This window comes from Felis catus, chromosome A2 (assembly GCF_018350175.1).
Source record: "Felis catus isolate Fca126 chromosome A2, F.catus_Fca126_mat1.0, whole genome shotgun sequence".
NCBI lineage: Eukaryota > Metazoa > Chordata > Mammalia > Carnivora > Felidae > Felis > Felis catus.
This window is the reverse complement of record NC_058369.1, coordinates 79,558,383-79,581,455: the sequence shown is the minus strand read 5'-3', so window position 1 is coordinate 79,581,455 and position 23,073 is coordinate 79,558,383. Positions and strand designations below refer to the sequence as shown.

Sequence of the window (23,073 nt, the reverse complement as noted above, 5' to 3'; positions counted from 1 at the left end):
AAATCGAAAGACATGGTTTCAAATATACTCCTAGAAGCGGACATGATTAGGTGGGATGAGAGCAAAATAAATAAATAAATATAACTTAATTAACAGACTGTAATTCGACAGACCCAGATATAGGAACAGTGCTCTACAATACAGAGCAACAACAGAAAAACCACCTAGGGGGAAATCAGAGCATAGATTCAAAAAGAGCGATACGTAATTGGTAACAGTAAGAAAGCCAGAATCCCTTGAGCTTATTTCTTTCCTCCTCTTTTTAAACAAAATCTTGCTTTGTAGCAGCTTTCGCTTTTGGTTTTCTGCCTTGTCAGCAACCGTTCCTTACCTACAGTCTATTTCCTTTCCTCCCTCCGAGTACTCTTTTCTGAAGATGAATTCTGCTCACATTCCCCACCTCTACTGATGATATTTTACCTACAGGAGAGGGAAGTCAGTTTCCAAATCACATACGCTGGGCTCAGCCTAAAAGGTCATAGGTAATTTTTTTTTATAAACGTACTTTTATCCTTTCACAGAGTGATAGTGAAGTAATTTTATCTGGAAGCAAGGGAGAACAAACACATTTTAAAACATTTCTTTAAACAGAGTCCCAAGAATACAGAAAGGGTATAAAAAATCACATGAGGCATTACATATTATGTCTGGTTTGTAAAGTTCTCTACATATAAATCCCAGACAGAAATTACAAACAGGCCAGGATGAAGGGAGAGGGAGAGAGGGAGGGGAAAAAGGAACAAAAACCTTCTTAACGTTAACAGCCTCAACACAGATTGTAGTTTCAGAAAAGCACAGGGTGAACTAACAGCTGACCTTTGAACCTCATTTGTCTCTAAAAATGGCAAGATCGCTGAAGAAAGAGGAAGCATACTGCCTTGAAACATTTTGTAAAGTGTTTTTTCTCATATGTTGTATTTTCAACATGCTCTTGATTTATTGGAGGGCTTTATTCGCCACAAATGAAAATATTTACTGGATATTTATTTACCCAGATGTTTGTTTATCAATATTTTTACCAGATATATATATACAATATTTAATGAATATTTGCCAGTTTAAGATGCTTAATTTAAGTAATCTTTGGCAGCACAATTCCAGTGCACAATCTGCAATGCTTTATTATTTTGTTTAATAGTTTGGCAGATAATCTTTTGCCTTTTTTTTTTTTTTTTTAAAGAGAGAGCGAGAGAGCATCTTAAGCCGACTCCACGCTGGCACAGAGCCTGGAACAGGGCTTGATTCCACGACCTGAGCTGAAACCAAAAGTGAGACATGTAACCAGCTGAGTCACCCAGGAACCCCTGCAATGCTTTATTTTTATTATTGTTTTGTTTGTTTGCCTTTTAAAGAATGATCAAGAACCATTTTACCAAACTGATGGAAAGAATACAGAGGCAAAAAGATACAAGGACTCCAAGTGAAAACACTGAAATGGTGTCAGAATACAAAATAACTTTTTAAAAAGAGACTATATGGTAGGGAAAGAATGTAAACTTCTTTTTGAAATTCTGCTTCTAAAGAACTCTAACTCTAGGGGCACCTGGGTGGCTCAGTAGTTTAAGAGTCCAACTCCTTGATTTCGGCTCAGGGCATGATCTCACAGTTTGTGAGTTCAAGCCCCACATCAGGCTCTGCGCTGACAATGCAGAACCTGCTTGGATTCTCTCTCCCGCTCTCTCTGCCCCTCCTCCACTTGCACATCCTCTCTCTCAAAATAAATAAACTTTTAAAAACTCTAATTCTGACACCAAAATTAGATGGTAACAACCTAAGGTACAGAACAGGACCATCAAGCTAAATTTAGACATTCCCTCTCTGTGGCATCTAAGCCATTTTTTGAATGGTTAAATTCATAATTTCCCAACTGGTATGCATTATTATATTTGCTTTATACACATACAGAAACTGAGGCCCAGAGAAGGTTACCTACTTGCCCAAGGTAAACAAAGCAATCTGGTGTCTGAGCGCATTAGAAAATCTGGCCTGATTCCAGGGCATGTGATCAGAAAACAATACCACCCACTACCTCTTAAACATCCGTTTTATAAACATTATCTCTTTAAATCCTCACAATTCCATGTGAGGTGGGCATTATCATCTTTATTTTGAAGATCAAGAAAACCTAAGACTTAAGTTAGGTAGCTTGCCAAGATTTAGTTTCTGGTCCGTGGCTCCAAAGCCCATGCTCTCTCTTCCAATATAAATATATCATGCTGCTTTCGGTACTAATATTCTATAAATCTATCACCACAAAGTGTTCCCTTCCCTTACAGGAAACGATTCCATGCAGGATGGAGATGAAGTAGGACTTGATCTTTTGTTGCCACAGCCTCTCCTGTTCCCCCCCTTCTCGCACCCCTATTGCCTCTCCCAGTGAAGTACTGAGACAATTCTCAAGGACTTACATTACGATCAGTAACTCCCTCTACGACCACCCACCACCCTTCTCAAACAGACAACTGGAAAAGCTTAAAGCTATTAATTAGAAGGAAATCTTCCCCGGAGAAAAGGTCACCAGGGCAGGGCCACTGTCAAGAGTCTGCCATTCTCTGCATGATAACCTTACTCCAAGTCCAAAGACCAAATCATAAACTGATATGTATTTTTCAATAAAAAAATCAAATATTTCCCCCTGCTGCCATTTCTATCTTGTGCGATTATCATCTGATTCATGATGGGCAACATTTCCAGGTCTGCTACCTCATCTATAACGCGACCAACACCATCTCAAATGCCCCTGTCGTTTCAGAGCTCTAAGTTATCTGATAGGATCCCTCTTCCTCTGCCTGTTTGTGAGGAAGAGGCTGATAGTTTATGGGGGGTGGCGGGGGGGGGGGGGGGGGCTGTAGACAAAGCCCCACAGTAAGTACAGCAGAGTATTATCAGGTTCTACTGTATACACAAAGATCCACTCACAAGCACACACACAAAGTCCAGTCTGAAACAAGCAACGAAAACCACCCAGAGCCTGGGCTTTGCCAACCCAAAATGAATCCTCTATTTTTAGCTCACATCCACACAAGACAGGGCCTAGCCTGGCCTGCGGCAGCCAAATGAGCAGCCAGCTGGGCTCACCAATGAATCTTAAGGCAAGCCGGATCTCTAATCCTTAGGAGTAACCTTTGGCTTGACTACAGCCAAAACCTGAATATAAGAACAGAAAGCTACAAAGGCTCAAAGCCTACCAAGGAAGCAGTTATCTCAAATATGTAAGGCTACTTCCTGTATTTTATTTATTCTGGTAGACGGCGTGGACAAAGTTCAAAAAGCCTGGACATCTTTACATTGTAATCTCAATTTTCCAAGTCTGTATGTCATTTTACAGTTGAAGAACATGAGAAGGAGCAGAGGTGACCAAGATTAAATTCAAAATCCCAAAGTCAGTTGCCAAACAACCTTAAATAGTAACTAGCGAGTTTAGTAAGGGCTGTGAACCAAGTTGAGAATTTTAATGAACTCTGAATTTGAGAAGAAGTACAGAATTTTAAATTTCAGTTATCCAGATTATAATATCCATAAATCAGAGTAGACTGGTACACAGCGGCAGTTCAGCCGAACACCTAAGATTTAAATGTGAAAAAGGGCATCGACAAAACTTCCCCAGTCCAATCTAGGGAGTTGCACCTAGTGTCCTCGCTGCTGGCATCAGACAGATGCAAGGGAAAGAGCACTAGACAGACAGGAAGCAGTTAAGCTCCGGTCCCAATTCTGCCATTAATTAACTGGTATGCCTCCAAGGCTCCTGGCGCGCGGGCAATTCAAACATCAGGTAAGTGTTTCCGGGAGAAAAGAGTTCTAGCAGAAAGATGCCACCGGAGTCCCCACGGAAGACAGTGGGAGTCCTTTAAGGTTTCCGAGCACAGGGAGGTTGGGTGAAACAGCTACAGAAACAAACATCTAACAGAGCTTTTCAGGAGAGAGCAAATTAAGACAATATTGCCCAACAATACTGTCTGATTAAAAAGAAAAATTTTTTTCTCAGTGTAAACCTCCTTACTAACTGGGAAAGAAATTAAAAATCTTTTATGCAAATAAAATTTGTGTCTACTATATGGGCTATAAGATGTGCCAGGAACACCACCAAGATGGATGAAACTCTCTCACCATCTAATGGGGTGACGGGCAGCTTCTCAGATGTATCAACGGCTTTCTGGGAGACACAAACAGGGAAGGACCCTCTGCAGGGGCACAGGAGGGGCCATTCAAAGCGGGGACAGCGTCTGAATGGTGAGGTCTATGCAGAGGGAAGAGCACTTATGAAGAAGGCGAGGAGTGAAGAGCCAAGGGCAGCAGGAACTGCAGGTGGGGGGCACCCAACAGTGAAAAGACATTCTCAAGCCTGACCAGGAAGTCTCTCATAGGAATGAGATCCTGGAGGTGACACAATGGGCAAAGGGGAGGGGCTGGTGACAGGCAGCAAAGAGACTGAGCAGCACTGGAGGCCAGAGGCAGGAAGGCTGAATAAAAGCAGTGCACTAAGGTCACAGAGAAGCACAGGGTTTGGGAAGGATGCTTGCAAGGGAATTAACAGGACCTGGTGACCAACCAGATGTAGACTCTGAGGAAAAATGAGGAGGTCACATAATGCTGAGGATTTTGAGTCTATACAAAGCTCTAAATATTCACTCTTTAAATTCAAATGAGCAGTGTGACAAAATTTTAGAGATAGAAGGACCATTCCTGGTCACAGAGGCCCCACACTGTGCTTGACATAAGCGGGGCACCTGGGTGGCTCCACGGGTTAAGCATCCGACTCTTGATTTCAGCTCAGATCATGATCCCAGGGTTGTGGGATCGAGCCCCGAGTTGGGCTCCACACTGAACGTGGGGCTTGCTTGAGATTCTTTCCCTCTCTCCCCTCTACTCATACTCTCTTTCTCTGAAGGAGAAGGAGGAGGAGGAGAAGTCGTCACATGAGCAAGAAGTCTGGCAGAGAGATGACAGCGGCTCCAGTAGCTGCTACAAAGAAAACCTTGAAAGTTACATACACAGGTGACCTCTGAACAATCTGAGGGTTAGGGGCACTGACCACTATACAGTGGAAAAGCCACATACATATAACTTCAGACTCCCCAAAAGCTTAACTACTAACAGCCTACTGTTGACAGGAACCCTTACTGATACCATAATGAACACATATTTTGTATATTATATACTGTATTCGTACAATAAGGTAAAAGGAGAGAAAAGAAAATGTTAAGAAAATTATAAGGAAAAAAATTCACTTATAGAAGTGTAAAAAAAAAAAAAAAGGTGGGTGGGGGACGCCTGGATGGCTCAGCTGGTTGAACCTCGGACTTCGGCTCAGGTCACGATCTCACGGCTCATGAGTTTGAGCTTCCTATTGGGCTCTGTGCTGACAGTTCAGAGCCTAAAGCCTGCTTCTGAATCTGTATCTCCCTCTCTCTCTGCCTTCCCCCTCTCACATTGTCTCTCTCTCTCTCTCTCTCAAAAGTAAACATTAAAAATTTAATTAAAAAAAAGAAATGTAAAAAAAAAAATAGCTGTGTATAAGTGGGACCCACACAGTTCAAATTCAAGTTGTTCAAAGGTCAACCATCCACATCAGCAAAAATCCTCACTATTTGCTGGGCCAAGATTAGGGAACTTCTTTCTATCCTTTTATAGACCTTATACAATTTCCTGTTGCCTTCTGCTTTCTTTCAAAGATATTTATAATGTTCATTTAAACCCACAGAGGCAGGGTAAAACTTTAACATTTAAACATACAGGGTAATTTTTGTCCTTGATCCTAGAGCCCCTGAGGGCAGCCATATAACAAAAGAATTATTTAGTCCCTCTCCTCCCCCTACAAGTACATTTTATGAGACAGAAAAGTGAAGCACAGAGTGGCCATGTAACCTGTCTATCAGCACAGTCAAGAAGGATTAAACAAGATAAAGAGTTTGATTCATGGCCAGTTACATTTTAGGTTTCAAAAGGCATTTAGGTAGTGATGTAAAGTAGGCAGGTGGATATATATGTCTGCAGCTCAGAATGGAGAGCTGAGATATAAATTTGGGAGTCATCAGCACACAGATGGTACTCAACACCATGGAAACAGATGAGATCATCTTCAGAGGGAATGCAGGCAAGAGCAACAGGCCTAGGACAGAGACCCTGCGGAAGGGCCAACGTTTGGATAAGGGAAACCAAAGAAACTGAGGAGGATGGCTTGTAGTTCATCTTCTACCCCAACTTCTTTACAAACCAACAACAGAAACCTTTTGTGTTAAGCGTATCTATGTATTTCAGTGCCAGATATTTTAAATACTGAAGACTACCACAAATTTTTACCAATTTCAGTTAGTAACAGTAATCTCCAACTGTCGGGAGAAGAGGGACTGTACGAGTTAAATCTGCTGATGAGTGGTATTTCCAGATAAAGGAAGATTTCTCTTTATGTGACTAGTTCATGGCTTAAATGTCTGCAAGAATCAGGCAGGTGAAGGGGCCTGGCTGGCTCAGTCAATAGAGCATGCAACTCTTGATCTCCGGGTTCTAAGTTCGAGCCCCACGTGGGGTGTAGGGATTAATTAAAAAATAAAACTGTAAAAAAAAAAAAATTCAGGTAGGTGAGTGTGAAGCACTAAGAAACACAACGATAAATGGTGGGTCCTGTGCTACTGGCAGGGGCTGGGCCTCTCCTACTGGCATTCAAATTTGGTGGATTACAGAGAAAAATGGAGGGTCCTGGTCCTTACAGTACCATGTGAACTGGGAATCAAAACCACGTCTCTATGGGTTCACAATTACAGCACAAGGCTGCATGTTAACAGAAGTCTTTCCTCCTGCCATTAACCATTTTTCTCTAGAGGTGAAGTGTGAATACATTCAGTGTTGTAAAATGGAAGCAACTTCTTAAAACTCATCAGCTGTGTGGCTCTGGGTGTTATCTACAATCCATCTGTGAAACAGAGATAATAATGCTATGAGGACTAACTGAAAGCATGTCTGGAAGAAGTCCCTAACTCGATGACCATTAGGCATTAATAAATGAGGAAGAGCAGGAGGAGAATGGGATGGACTAAATGATGATGAGCTTTCCAAACTATTATCACTCATCATCAAAGTGCAATAATACCTGTGCAGCTATTAAAAATCACTCGAGTACTTGGGGCGCCTGGGTGGTTCAGGCAGTTGTTAAGCATGTGACTTTGGCTCAGGTCATGATCTCCCGGTTCACGGGTTCGAGCCCTGCATCGGGCTCTGTGCAGACAGCTCAGAGCCTGGAGCCTGTGTCAGATTCTGTGTCTCCCTCTCTCTCTGCCCCTCTGCTGCTCACGCTGTCTCTCAACAATAAATGTAAAAAAATAATTTTTTTTTAAATCACTTAAGTACCATATATATCCCCCTCCCCCCCAAAAGGAGCTACACCTTTTACAGGGTTCTCATTTTATTGTTTGAAGTTTTTAACCATTAACTAAATAAAATATGACAATTTTTTTAAAAAAATTTTTAATGTTTATTTTTGAGAGGGGGGAGGGAGGGTAGGGAGAGAGGGAGGGAGGGAGGGAGCATGAACAGGGGAGGAGCAGAGAGTGAAGGAGACACAGAATCTGAAGCAGGCTCCAGGCTCTGAGCTGTCAGTACAGAGCTTGATGCAGGGCTCGGACTCACAAACCACGAGACCATGACCTGAGCAGAAGACAGACGCTTAACCGACTGAGCCACCCAAGTGCCCCAAAATATGACAATTAAATGGTGCCTAACAAAATGTATTAGACAGTAGCTAAAATGAAGGGTTATTTTTTTAATTTAAAAAAAAGGTTTTAATGTTTTATTTTTGAGAGAGAGAGAGAGAGCGCGAGCAGGGGAGGGGCAGAGAGAGAGAGGGAGACACAGAATCCGAAGCAGGTTCCAGGCTCTGAGCTATGAGCACAGAGCCTAACAGCAGGCCTCCAACTCAAGAACCGTGAAATCCTGACCTGAGCCAAAACTGGATGCTCAACCAACTGAGCCACTCAGGTACCCCCTAAAATGAAGTTTAATTCTTGGTATGAAAATTGATTGTATTGATGATCTTTTTTACCTTCCCCTTAAAAGGCTGTCACTACTTAAAGGAGGCAGATCCTATGATTCCAGAAGGTCAGAGTCACTGCTCCTCTTGCCTAAGAAATTGCATAATTCTCTTCACATAGAACAGATTTGGGGTTAAAGACTTCTATGTAAAGCCAGGATGGGAAATAAGGAGAAGAGGATAGCAAAAACGTGAATTCTGTCCAGGTGTGCCAGTCATCTTTGCTTTGTTTCACGGCCAAGATTGGCACCCCTAGTCTCTCTGCCTTCTTGGTGCTTAGACACTCAAGTTGCTGGAGAAGGACCTGAGGGGTGCATATTCTTATTAAACGCATGCAACCTGACTCAGGACACCTCGTACATAGAAACACTGGAAATCTTTGTCAGTCGGTTGTACCCCTGAGGTGCAGAGGTTGGAACCGCAAGGTTGGCTGTGCAGTACCTCGACCACCAACTGGAGCGTGACACTGTGAAATCATAAACACACTGGTTTTCTTACCTAGAAAGTGAAGAGAGACCCATCCACACTATACATCTACGAGAACTGTTGAAAGAATTAAATTAACAGTGAACAGGAGAATGCACTGTAAGGCACTGAGGTTATTACTCTCTTCTCCGGCTAGAGCAGAGAATTATAGAATTCTAATTCTACCAACACTAGTATATTTTAGCATAAACAATCTCGGTTTTCTTAAAGAAAATGTAAACTGGTCAATTTCTTTGTACAAAGTTCCAAGACTCTAAATTCCTTCACTTTAAGTACTGAAAGTAACTGGTTACAAGAGTCCAATGTGGAACCTGAGATGAATCACTTCACCATTTTGGGCATCAGTTTTCCCCATGCAGAAAACAAGGGTGGAGGACGAGCGGGATCTCCAAGCTCTTTTCTGGCTAGGACTTCTTTGTTCCCCCATTATATTCATCTGTACATGTCTGGTCACAAGAACTAGTGAAATGCTTTTGATTAGTTAATAAAAACGAGTCATTCTAACTGAGTTACATCATTCATAAGTGAACTTTTACATTCCACCATCCCGACTGTATTAAAGTTAGAGGGAAAATGACAATTTTCATAGTGTGGTGATCACTCCCAGCATGAAGGACAGGAAACAGGAAGTGTAAGTCTGCTATTTCTTCGCATGAGCCCTTGTTGCCCACATGCCTCTCAAAGCACAACTGTTGCTCTCAAAGCAACAAACAGTGCAAAGGGACACTGATGTGTTGCCCCAGTGGAGAAAAGGCTGGCTGTGCCACACTGAGGCAGGACACACCATCATTTCACATTCAGAAACACACAGGATTCACTTTACGCACATGTAGGGTGTGACGCCACTGAACTCTTAGCAGGAATTCTCAAGTTCAAAACTACAAAAAGTATCAAATCATATGAGGTAACTAGACAGAGCCTCAACTTTAGAAAAAGTTAACTTTAGGGTGCCTGGGTGGCTCAGTGAGTTGAGCATCTGACTTTGGTTCGGGTCATGATCTCATGGTTCATGAGTTCAAGCCCAACATCGGGCTTTGCACCTGCTTGGTTCCACACTGTCGGTGCAAAGTCTGATTGGGATTCATTCTCTCTCTCTCTCTCTCTCTCTCTCTCTCTCAGAATGAGTAAATAAACTTTAAAAAAATGTTTTTAAGTAAACTTCAGTAGATCTACTTTAAAACATTAGATGGAAAGAAATTTCTTGGGAAATGCCTCACTTGAGTTTATTTAAACTATCACTACAGGGGCACCTGGGTGGCTCAGTCAGTTAAGCGTCTGACTTCAGCTCAGGTCATGATCTCACTGTCAGTGAGTTCAAGCTGCATCGGGCTCTGTGCTGACAGCTCAGAGCCTGGAGCCTGCTTTGGATTCTGTGTCTTCCTCTCTCTCTCTCTGCCCCTCCCCCGTCCTCCCTCCCTCTTGTGCGCGAGCTCTCGCTCTCTCTCTCTCTCTCTCTCTCTCTCTCACACACACACACACACACACACACACACACCAATGAACATTAAAATTTTTTTTAGCTCTCACTACAAACAGATCCATCATAATATCTAGTCCTAAGAATCAGAAGGCCTGTCATATTCTCCATAAAATGTGTGATTCCATCCAACTACCAGAAGGGTGAACCACAGATAAGCAGTTCATTTTTGTCGCTGGCTGTTAAATATTTTACAGCACCTCTGAGAGAAGCAGGGGTAATAACGGTCTTCTTTTTCTCCAGGAGCCAGGTGGACTGCCATGCCAAGCCCAAGCTACCGCTGAGAACATGACTGGCCTTAGGGCAGCGAGAGCAGCAGGAGCTACTCAGGAGTGATGGCGGTGGAGGGACAACGTGACGATGGGCCGGACACGGCACAGCTCATTACACCCAAACACGATTTCTGGATTTGCTCACTTTGCAATGAATACTTGCATCGACGCTGAAACAGAAAGCACCACAGCAATAAATCCACCATCGATACAATCTCAATGCAATCTTGCTTCAACTACAAAAGCTCAGGAAAAAAAGGTGTCAATTTATTAACCACAAAAATCCTGTAATCATGACTAACCATACATAACACAGGAAAAAAATACTTAAGGTTTGACAGGCTGACCGACCACCTGTCTTTAGGACATCTCCATCCATCCAAAAAAAATAAGGAACCATCCTCTTTATAAAATCTTGGAGAGGAGTACACTTCATAGCCTCTCTTGGTAATCCATTTCAGTGCTTAACACTCAAGGCATCAAGGCATTCATCCACCCTCTGTCATTCAAATGGTAAATTCTGCCATAATGTTTCCACCCTTTTCCAGAGCAAATGAATAACATTTTGCCATCAACTCTGCAACGTATCTTGCAACCTTTGTTTCTATTTTACAGGGGAAAACGGGTTTCTTAAGACTTTCCTAAAAGACCTTTATGCTCGCAGGAGTGTGTGCATGTTCTAAACATGGGCAGAACGTCTCCCTTGCTAAATCTTGTCAATCAATGACTCTCGTTAAACTTCAGCATTAAAATTCAAAAGGCTTACCACTGCACAGAAGAATCCTCTCCCCTCTTTTCCCACCCTTTCCTTCACCTCTTTCCCAGACTTACATTATCATCTCAAGTTCCCACGTGGCACCACCATGTTTCGCTTCACTCTGATTTCTCACATGCTATTTCCCCAGCGTGCAACGCTAACCTGAGGACTGGGACTTCACATTCCGTCCTCCCGCTCTACAAAGTACACACACCCCTACCCCCCCCCACCCTCCACCCCCCAAGAAACACAAATTCTAGCGAGAAAAATGCAGTTGGCCAAAAAGAAGATCCTGCCTAAAAAGGTGATTCAGTTTTACAACAGAGTCAGTGAATGCTTACCGAACATCCACAAGGCCCTAGTTTGACAAGGAGGGCTAGAGAATCTTAATTCCTGTACATCTTTTTAAAAATAAAAAAGGGTGCTCGCTTCGGCAGCACATATACTAAAATTGGAACGATACGGAGAAGATTAGCATGGCCCCTGCACAAGGATGACATGTAAATTCGTGAAGCGTTCCATATTTTTTGGGTGATGGGTACTGAGGAAGGCACCTTTTGGGATGAGCACTGCGTGTTGTATGGAAACCAATTTGACAATAAATTTCATATATTGAAAAAATAAAAATAAAAAAGGAAAGTCTGCCATGTTTTGTCATCTGTCTGGAGTGAGAAGCTTCTACGATACAACTTCTTGAAATCCCTTACAAAATTAAAAGTCATTAACAAAGGCACTAAGTATACCTTAAGCATTTCGTGAATGCTTGACTGAATAAAGAATCTACTGCCTCAGAGTTTGTTAAAGTTGACTGTATGGACTTGGCTTTCATTTATGCACACCCAGCGGAACGCTGAAGGTGTCACAGTAACAGGTGGCTTTACGAGAGAGAAGAGCTAAGAAGCAGAGGGGACTGCTGTCAACAGTGTCTAGTATACTGTCAACCATCACCTATAGAACACTCGAAAAGAAACAACTGAGACTCCAAAATGAGAGTGTAAGCAAAAAGGTCCTTTACACGCTGCCGGTAAGAGTGTAAAGCTCCAGCTTTGCAGAGGCAATTTAACACTCCCGACCGAGAGCCTTACAAGCTGGCTTTTCTAAGTGATTCCATTTCTAAGACCAAGACTCAACAAAAAGAATTATGGTATACCTATCCATATCATGGACTCAGTCCTATGCAGCCTTTAAAAATGATACAATAAAAAAATGCCCACAGAAGATTACTTAATAACCTAAGAAAGACCGCATATGATAACGTAAAAAGCCAATTCCAGAGTAATGTGCCAGTGTGACGTTGGGTTTTCTTGTTGATGATGGTAATGCTGTGAAAGTATGTCTGCTTGATTTTTATAGATCTACTGACACTAAAACATAATATTAAACTTAAAAAATTAATACTAGAGACTGACCTTTTATGATGAAAGTATGGTGCTTTTTGTGTTCTCCTTTTTATCTGAATTTTCAAAAACGAATAAACATATCTTCTGAAAAGGATTATGTTAAATAATATGTAACATAATTAAGTTAGAGAAAAGGTTTACTTCTTCTGTAGGAACTAGTAGATTTTCTCCTTATAGAGAGTAAGCAACACTATTTTTTTCCTTAGTTTGGCTGCCAGGAGACTCAAAGCCAAATTTGCCGGTCACCATCAGCAGGTGCACAGCAAATGTCACAGAACTGGCGGCGGGTGCTTCTGACTATCTGCCATCGTAACCTTCTAGTCTGGCCTGCATTTTCTCTGGCCCTTTTTCTACTGCATTGTAGATCTTCTTCTAACTAGCCTCCAAATCTTTTTGTTGGGGGGAGTGTGGGTGGAGGGGGGGAAAGAAAGACGGTAAAAGAAGGAAAAGGGGAAAGGAGAAAAAGGATGAGGTGGCATTTGCAGCAGCAGGATATTGTTCTAGCTCTGTAATTTTCAGGTTAATTTATTGAAGGTTAGGTCCCAGCACAGTGGGTACTGTACTACGTGTAGAATGAATGAATGGACAGAACACCTTCCCAGCTTGAGAAATGCATGTCTCTCAGGGGCCCTTCCTACTCCAAACAGTTGAAATCTTCTTGAATTCTGGTACCTTAGCATATGGTTATTAGAACAGTGCTCACCAGTATTTGTGCAGATTTGAAACATCAGAAAAACCCAGAGATACAGTTCTTAGTACAACAACAGTTTGATGTGTATGCCTTCAATCTACAGATAATGAATGCTTATAGTACTCACAGGACTTGAAAATCCTTTCCTATAAATCTGCACAGGTCTGTGGCTCACAGATTGTAAATCAATGTGCTATACAGCACAGAAGAAAACTGTTTACCATGAGCTGAATTTAGATGGCAGACATTCTTTTCTTTTGAGGCTGGCACGAGTTTTTGTTTTGTTTTTTAATTTGTGCCATCATTTAAAAGGAGAGATCCGGGGCTCCCAGCTGGCTCGGTCAGTGGGGGAAACAACTCTTGATCTCGGGGTTGTGAGTTCAAGCCCCACGGGTAGAGGTTACTTCTAAGTAAAAATCTTTAACTAACTAACTAACTAACTAACTAAATAAATAAATAAATAAGACTAAAATGAGAGCTCTGACAGAAAAAAGTAGTCAACTACTCACAAAAATCACAAAGGCTGGCAAAATTTGGCCTGGATTTCCACATGGCAGTAGCCAGCAAGAGCTGATCCACAACCACCTCTTTATTTACTTATTTATTTTGGAGGAACACGGGTTCTTTACAAACATGTGATCTCAAAAACACAGCATTACAAAAACTGCACCACATACCTACAAGCAAAAGGACAGATGTGTAACCGTACCAGGCATCATAGCTTCATGCGGTGTGTCTTTGCAAACCATGTTATTTGTGTGCACAGGCTCTTTTTATACATACACACATACACACACAGCCTCACACACTCTGGGCTTACAGAAGTGGGAACACCTTTAGTAGTTTTTTATCGCCTGTTTTTCACCTTTCTTGTTTTTCTACAATGCCTTTTAATAACACTGTTATTAAATCTTCTACATCATGTTTTAATCTCTGTAGCATATTCCTTACACTGGATAAACTATAACAAATTTAATACTCTCATACTGCAAACCATTTATTTCCAATAGCTTTGCTACCATAAATGTGCAGAGTAATTTACAAAGACAATTTTGTTTTATTTTTAATGTCTGTATTTGAGAGAGACGGCGGGGGGGGGGGGTGCTGCAGAGAGAGAGAGGGAGGCACAGAATCTGAAGCTGGCTCTAGGCTCTGAGCTGTCAGCACAGAGCCCAACGCAGGCCTCGAACCCATGAACCTTGAGATCATGACCTGAGCTGAAGTCTGACGCTTAACCGACTGAGCTACCCAGGTACCTGTGTTTTATTTTAGACTTTGAAGAAGAATATGAAAGGATGGGAGTTCTCTGGCCTCCTTCTCCCCAGTTTTCAGTCTCTTTTCCCCTCGTTTTAATTCAGTATAGCAGCAGCTAGCTCTTTACATGGGTTTGTGGTCTCTAGCGTTCTAGAGTCTGCATCTGGCCCTTGGTCCTCACTCGTCTCAAAAGCATCACTATTTGCCTTTGGCAAATGTCTGTAACCCTTACACTGTATACAGCTCTAGCCTCAATGTAAGTTCACCCAAAATGCTATTATTGGTTATTTGTAATTCTTTCAACAAATGCCAAGAGCTTCCCACTGGTGTGGTCCATGACTAGATGCCCACGAAACTGCCCAAGTTAGGTGAGGGGGAGGCCACCCACCAAAGCCTCTTCTACACAGAGCCTAGGCTTCTGTGCTGCCTTTGCTGGCCCCTGATTTCCCAATCACTGAGTGGGCAGTGCACAGCCGCTGCTGATAAATGCTGGATGGACGCACAGAAGACGGATGGATGACAAATGTAAGCTACACTAAAATCAGTCTTTAATTTCTTCCAGCTATTGGCACATAAGGAATTCTGCTCCAAAGGGAATCTGCAATATGACTGTTAGAAGGAGAGTTATTTTTTATTGTTGTCATTGTTATTCTTACAAGAGCAGTGCACATTTGTTCAAAACTTCCCTGATCTACCATCTGGGGCGGGGGGGGGGGGGCAGACCCCACAGGGAAGAGGAAGTGCTGCTGCTGGGGTACAAACCCACATTAGGTAATACGGTACCTGGGACTTGGGACTGAATTACAACGAACCGCACACTGAGAAAGTGACGCTTTTCCCAACTTCTTTCAGTCTGTCTGAGTATATCAAACAGCATGTCTCACTTTGGTGCTAACACATACACTTAAGCTCCTTTATGACACTTGCCAATTTAATTTCCCTTGTAAACAGAGGGAGCATATGGCACAGGCCTAAGCCTTTATCAGACAACAGAATCTGGACAGGATTTAACAGTAATTGTTTTTAAAGGTTCTGGTAGGGATACAGAGATTTCTTTTTAAAGAAAATTAACTTTTAAAAAGCATTATACAAATTTTATGTTACGTGCATCTTGCCACAACTAAACACAAAGAACATGATATTAAGTAACAGTAAAGGATGGAGTACAACCACGACAAAGAGCACTGAGGTGATACACACAATACTGACATTTGGGAGATGAAGGGCTCTGGTTTGATGTTACCAGTTTGGCAAAGAGATGGGAAGCGTTCAGATTTACTTTAACGTCCATTTTACATTGTAACAAACGTAAAAAGTATATATGTAATAACAAACTGTGCATTTTTATGGTGATAGAAAAACCTAAGATTTGTAACCTTGACACTTCAAGTTAAATTAGCTTATGACTACAAATGACAACATAGGATTATATATAACTATGACCACGTACAGCTATACTTTATTAATCTAAAACAATACCATAAAAATAAATGACTCCCTCTATACCAAAAAAGGTCTTCCCGTAAGGTTCCTAATTTGCAAGCTGCAAATGATGATATAAAAATATTCTCTAATGAAAACACTTCTATATTTAAGATCGTAAGTCAGGGCTAATAGTACACCAGTAAGTAGACCAAATGTCATTGATACTCCCCTCTGTCAAACAGCAGCTGTGACAAATGCTACAAAGGAGAGGTACATGGTTCTGGAAGGGCTTATAACAAGTGTAATTTGACCTAGGCAGGGCTTCCTTGAGATGGGAAGGATAGGAGCAGCGAAAGAGCAAAGCAAGGGAGACAGGACTGGAGTCAGAGGAGTCTGCGGTTGGGATGGAGAATGTGGGTGCTCACTGACCCAGATACAGAGTTTTCCTTTATGCCAAGAACAGTGGGAAGAGGGCTGAGGGGTATGTAAAGTGGAGAGTGACCTGGCCTGAGCAGACTGGTGTTCTCAAAGGTCTGTGCGGGCTGTGATGTGGCAACCCTCCAAAGAAGTGTCAGAATCAAAGTTTAAATTGGTAACAAACAAAATAACCTAGCAATTACTGCATCTAGACCACATAAGTAATGACCAACAGGAAGGAAGCTCAGCTAATTGTCCAGGTTTGTTTTGTTTTCCTAACAGAAATTAAAAGACACTAGTACAATTTTATTCAGACATAGGATACTGAAATTTTAGAGACTATGAACAATATGAAATGTAACACTCTACAAATTTAACACTATAAAAAGTTGATATAAGATTGGAACATACAGGGGTGCCTGGGTGGCTCAGTTAAGCATTCGACCTCGGTTCAGGTCATGATCTCACTGTTCGAGAGTTCGTTCAAGCGCCACATCGGGCTCTGTGCTGACAGCTCAGAGCCTGGAGCCTGCTTCAGATTCTGGGTCTCCCTCTCTCTAGGCCCCTCCCCTGCTCGCACTCTGTCTCCTCTCTCTCTCTCAAAAATAAATAAACATTAAAAAAAATTTATTTTTGATTGGGACATATCAAAAATGTCATAATTGCCTGGTCAGACCCAAGGTGGTCCACCTGAAGGGTTTAAGAAGACTGGAGGTCGACGGAAGGGCTCTCAAGGATGGGATGGCTGAGCACCAAAACTGAGGCCCAGATTACTTCCCTGGTTCTCACCCCAAGCTTTTCTTTTCTGTTTTGCATGACAGGCTTCTAATAAGGCTTAAATAAAGAAATAATTTTGGTATTCAAACCAGGTCTGAAAACTAATGGTAACAGCTGTGGCCTCTCAGATCCAGTTCCGAATCAGTCAGTGGGAGGGCAGTACCTCAGATGACTGACTACACTTCGTGGCTGGTTCCCATTTGGTCTCCACTTTTAGCTCTGATCTCCTTCATGAAAGCTGGTACTCAGAAACAGTCCCTTATCTGCATCTACTTCTCCTCAAAAATTCTGCCCTTATCTGCATCTAATTCTGCCCGTTCACACTGGCACACTTATCAGAATTCTTCTTTTTTAAGTTTATTGTATTTATTTTCAGAGACAGAGAGGGGAGGGGAGGGGCAGAGAGAGAAGGAGAGAATCCCAAGCAGGCTCTGTGGAGCTGCGTTTGATGCGGGGCTTGAACTCACAAACTGTGAGATCATGACCTGTGCCGAAATCCAGAGTCAAATGCTTAACTGACTGAGCCACCCAGGCCCCTGACCCATCAGTATTCTAACAGAGAGAAAGAAAAGGGGAAGGGAAAAGACATGGGAAGGCAGAGGTAAAGGATATGCGCCGTACCAAGCGAACAAGGACCTGGGGCAGGCTGGTGTGAGTGCATACTAGCACATTCACTTTGGAAAACTGGCAGTGTCCGCTAACACTTAGCAACTGTGCTCCCAGGTACACACAGGGCAGAAGTGCAGGCATAGATCCACTCCCCAGAAGACAGGTGTACAAATGCTCATAGGAGCGGCAATCCTAACAAACTGCAGACGTCCCGCATGCCCATCAGTAGTAGAATGGATACATAAAGCGAGGCACATTCAAGTGAATACCGCACAGCAAGGAGACGGAACTGCCGCTGCTGCACACAAACAGAGCGTAGCGCAACGTAACGCGTGTACGGAGGGTTTCTATTTGCATGTAACACTCAAGGGCAGATATAATTGAACAGTCAGATGTGGAAATAACCTCATCTTTATCTTAATACTAAGTAAGACCCAAGATAGGGGCGCCTGGGTGGCTCAGTCGGTTAAGCACCCGATTTGGGCTCAGGTCACGAGTTCAACGGTTCACGAGTTCAAGCCCCGCATCGGACTGTGTGCTGACAGTGCAGAGCCTGTTTGGGATCCCCTCTCTCCCTCTCCCTCCCTCCCTCTCTCTCTCTCTCTCTCTCTCTCTCTGCCCCTCTCCTGTTCAAGTGTGCACACACGCTCTCTCTAAATAAACAAACAAAATTTAAAAAGACCCAAAATGAATCAAAGTCTTAAAATATTAAAAGTCAAAAACTTTTTTTAGGTAAGCCTAGCAGAAAATCATAGTGACCTTGGGCTTAGCAAGAGTTTCTTAGATACAACACATAAAACATAAACAACAAAAGAGAAAAAAATAATTGGATTTCATAATGATCTATGATCTGTGCACTTTCCCATATATATCTTCAATAAACATATTACTAACACTAAATGAAAACAGCAGAAAGCATAAGGACTGAGCGGAGGGAGAAAACACAACCAGCCACGGTCATCTTTCCTCAGAGAAAGTGGTTCTCAAGTACACCCGCAACACAGACGGAGGCAGAGGTGAGCATGAGCAAGGGAGAAACCGTCACCACTAACTACCTCTGCCTCTTCACTACAATGAAGAGGAACTTTTTTTTTTTAAGATTTATTTGTTTATTTTTAAGTAATCTCTACACCCAACGATGGAGCTCAAACTTACAACGCTGAGATCAAAGTCGCATCTCGACCTACTGAGTGAGCCAGCCAGGCGCCCCAGAAGAGGGAATTTTTAATAAAATTTGGCTATCCTCCATGACTGCTCTTAGTTCACACCATAGAGACATGGAGGAAAATACGTTCAACATAAGAGCAAATAAAAGACGCCTTGGTCCTGGATCCTTTTCCACCAAATATCCTACACTTACTTCTTTCTCCAGGTGGTCCCATCCTGATGTTTTTGTTTTCCCTCCCATTCCCCTTATTCTTCCAGGCTTCTCTTTCTGCTTTCTGCAACCACGCATCATTATCATATGCCCTTTTTTCTTTCACTTAAGAGGCTCCAAAATAAGAAAAGGAATTAAAACACACACACAAAAATAGCACAGGTTCTTTATGTGTTTCAAATGCCCCTCTTCTACTGGGGTAGGGGCAACAATCTCTAACCTTTCTTACCAATCCTGTTTACACAACAGTGGCAGGATATAGGCCATAGCATAAATATTTTTATGATACTTTCTCCCTCTTCCTTTCTCTCTCCTCCTGAAAAAAAAGCAGCTAGCAATTTCTAAATTCAAGTGGGATGCTAATGATCCAGGCTTGCACTTCCTATCTCTTCCAGGATAAAGATCCCTTTAATCACCAAAATATCTCTTTCTCTCTCAACCTCCCTCCCTCTCTCTGTCTCTCATGCAAGTGCGAAATTATCCTTTTATTATGTTACCTGAGAAAATACAATAGTAGGCACTGCTACTTAGTTAACTTTTGACTGACTGTGAACTTTATTAATTACAACAACTTTTGACTGACTGTGAACTTTATTAATTACAATAACATTTACATTTCACAAGAGCAAATGTGACCAAAGCTTTGTGTGAAAATAGGTTCCCCAGCTTCTCGAGACCTTCCTTCCCCTCACAAACTCCACAGGCCTCCCTGGAGTCAGCCCGGAAACACTGGGAATCCTCTCTCTGAGCACTCTGGGCTCAACTCTTCTCACTGATAAAGAATTGTCCAATTTTGTTCATGAGTTCACTGAAGAAGTAGCAACACAGTTTGTCCAAAATTTTAATAGAGCAAAGTGCCTTCTGCTCACTCAGGATCTTTTGAGGTTGATTTGCCAGAGTCTTCCCCACAGCAGACAGACAGCCAGCCAGCCAGCCAGCCAGACACACACACACACACACACACACACACACACACACACACACACTCTCTCTCTCTCTCTCTCTCTCTCTCTCTCTCTCTCTCTCTCTCTCCTCACTTAAAACTTGCATGTGGAAATGTTTAAGAAATGATTATCTTTTTTCTAGATATTATCATGATTACTACTCCTTTTCCTCCTCTTTCCCACCTACTCCACTCCATAAATTTCCAAATCCCAGAAGTGTTATGGCTAAGTCAAGAAGAAACAAAAACTTGAAAACCTAGTTTTTATATCAAATAAATGTTCACAGCTTTCTTTTTTTCATTAAATGGGGGTAGGTGAGGAAGTAAAACTGTGCCTGGCCCTGTCACTACCATGTTTAAGATGAATACATTCATTCATTCAACAGGCAGCAATTAAAAAGCAAATACTCATAGTAGGATGTGCTCCTAAAATCTGCAGAAGGGGGCTCTCTTGCAACGGATACGTGTTCCTCTTAGCTGGTAATAACATACAAATCAGGCATCATTTGTTTTTGTCTTTTTAATTCATTCAATAATATTCTCTGTCCTTAATAATTGAGTAAGTTGACATTTTCCCCTTTCTCTGAAATATAAAACCAAAAAATAGAATTATAACTTTCTGTCACTCCACTGGACTTTGTCCCCTGAGTCAGCCATTCTGAACAGTACTCCCCACCTCCCCTACAAAAGAACATTTAGATGGATCTCCACTCTTCTTTTAAAGGCAAAAATACAATCTTAAATCTCAAGGTGGTATTGAGATCCATTAGGAAAACATATTTTCTAATTTAGGTTCCAAAACAATTTTCAAAATTCCATACACTGCTTCAAATCGTATTCTTCAATGAAGAACCCTAAGTCTACAGAAATAAATTTATTTTTTGTTTTGTTTCTCCCGTTTTACAAAACTGTCTGAGCAAGAATTAATTCAACCAATACTAGCTGTCACACAGCACTAGCAATTCTCACTAAGCGGGTTAAAAATAGGAGATGGAAGAATTATTAGGAACATCACATTGCTGTTTATAGTTATTATATTTTTACTTATAAAAATGTTGCATTTCCACTCCACTCAGTGGTCTGAAATATCAAAAGATCATTCTATCCTGCAGACAGTGAACGAAATCATTTGTGCCAAATGGTAAGTTTTGGTTTCTTGCAAAGCAGCTTCTCCCCTCTTTTAAAGAAGCAGGGTTTCTTCATCATTTCTACCCAAAAAACCATGTGGAATACTGACCATATGTAAATTCCAAATAGCTGAATTCAGGCCTTGACTCAAACAGCTTAAAAAAAAAAAAAAAAAGTCGAAGACTTTTAAAATTAAGTAACCGGTGAACAAGGAATTGAATGAAGAATGTGATGGTAATGTTACATGATACGATAGAAATGCGTGAGCAGGATATAGCACTACTAGGCTATGAATTTTTTTTAACTTTACATTCTTGCTTTTCGAATTCTTTGAAACACATTGAAAAGACAAATCATTTGACTACTCGTCACTGTATGCCTTTTACAAAGAGGAGAAAAAAGAAGTAACTTCTATTTTTAATGTATTTACATTAATGAAACAACTTCTACATTTGCAAAGTGTTGGCTGACCCATAAATTAGATTTATCACCCATTAAGTCAGCATATCACAACTGCCATATACATGTCTAAGCACCCCCAAAAGAATAACAAACAAAGCAAGCAAGCTCTGGTAAAACTGTGTATAAAGCTGTCACAAGCATAGTGGCTGGTTTCTGAACTTTAAAACCATGACCACATGCATCCTCCGTTTCCATCAAATTTAACTACAGGATCTTAGGTATAAAGATTTAAAAAATAATAAATTATTATTGTTATAATAATATTAAGTAAATGTAATCACCAAAATATTTTAGAATCTTTCCTTTAACTAGAGAAACCTCATCCATTCCTAACTTGTTTCTCACTAATATTCTTCCATTCTGTTCAACATCCAATTTATCAATAGAGAATTCATGCTACTCAAAAAAGCTAACATAATCATTGCTGCCATCCCATTGAGAATGCTCTTCCCTGGTAACAGAACTCCAACATCACAGTTGGCGCCCGGACCGCTCACTATTTACACCACCACCCTCTCCCCTTCCCAACACCACCATTTTACTGGCTGAACATTCACAAGGCTGAAGATTGTTTTTCATCTCAGCAAACAGAATGTTTAAAAACTCGGATGGCTAGCCACAAACCAGGAGTTAGAAGCTACATGAAAATAAACACAAATGTGAAGAAATTTTTCTATTTTCAATTTCTAAAGAAAGCAGTTAACATCTTATTTGTAATGCCCTAAATTATAGCCAGAAGTCTTTCCCCTAATTACACTAATAAATCGATTTAATGTCATCATTTTGCCATCAGATCATGTCCTCCATACACTAGTGTACTTTAATTAAATCCATTTTACCATGGTAGGCTGTTTGCCTCATTTTTCCCCCCAGTGCTTTTCCTCTATCTTCCTCAAGTACTAAATCATGTCTCCATAATATTTTCCTAAATATTAAATCTATGAAAAAGATAACCTCAAAACTAACCATGGACGAGACAAATCAACACACCTTCAAAATAAAATATCAGCATAAAATATGAACTATTAGGTAACCAAGAGAAGGGTAAGCATCAACTATATGCCCAAGAACCTCCATTTAAAACATTATGTAGTATACACAATTTTGGCAAAGAGAAGTGAACACAGTATTTACATACCAATATAGGCAACTATATTATTAGCCTCATTTCTGGCTTGAGATAAAATTACCTTTATTCCACTTATTAAGTAAAATAGCCATTTTAAGGAAATATCTCCTTACAGGTATAATCATTTGATTGACAGACAAAATAATTGCTTTAAAAATACTTCTGAGTCATTTTGTCCTTACCTGCAGGCATGAACCATTACTGCATGCAGTGACTGTTCCATTTCCTAGCACAGACTTGAAGAAGCATCATATCTCTCTTTCAGAATGTGACTAATCTGTGGGTTTGCAATTCCTAAGCTATTTACAAATGGCACTCCCTTTCCATATAAGAAAATATTTATTACACCAAAAGCCAAGTATTTTTAACCTAGATCTTACAAATAATGTGATTTTGTGTAGCAACCATCTCCAAACATAGAAAGAAAATCTAATACTAATATTTC

At 41.2% G+C, this 23,073-nt stretch overlaps 1 protein-coding gene and 1 non-coding gene across 21 annotated transcripts in view; one reads left to right on the top strand and one right to left on the bottom strand.

The window, feature by feature from the left end:
• SRPK2 (SRSF protein kinase 2) overlaps positions 1–23,073 on the bottom strand; it is a 256,095-nt gene that overhangs the window by 133,112 nt on the left and 99,910 nt on the right. The window contains exon 1 of one of the 20 annotated variants that reach the window (XM_019825362.3): positions 22,811–22,842. The exons of the other annotated variants lie outside the window; for them this stretch is intronic. Coding sequence (XP_019680921.1) covers positions 22,811–22,827 — 17 coding nt within the window. The 5' untranslated portion in view covers positions 22,828–22,842. Of the gene's footprint in view, positions 1–22,810; positions 22,843–23,073 lie in introns of those variants that run through there. 20 annotated transcript variants of the gene reach the window in all.
• Positions 11,437–11,543, top strand: LOC111559690. Its single transcript, XR_002740798.1, has one exon. It is a non-coding gene; the product is annotated as a U6 spliceosomal RNA (small nuclear RNA).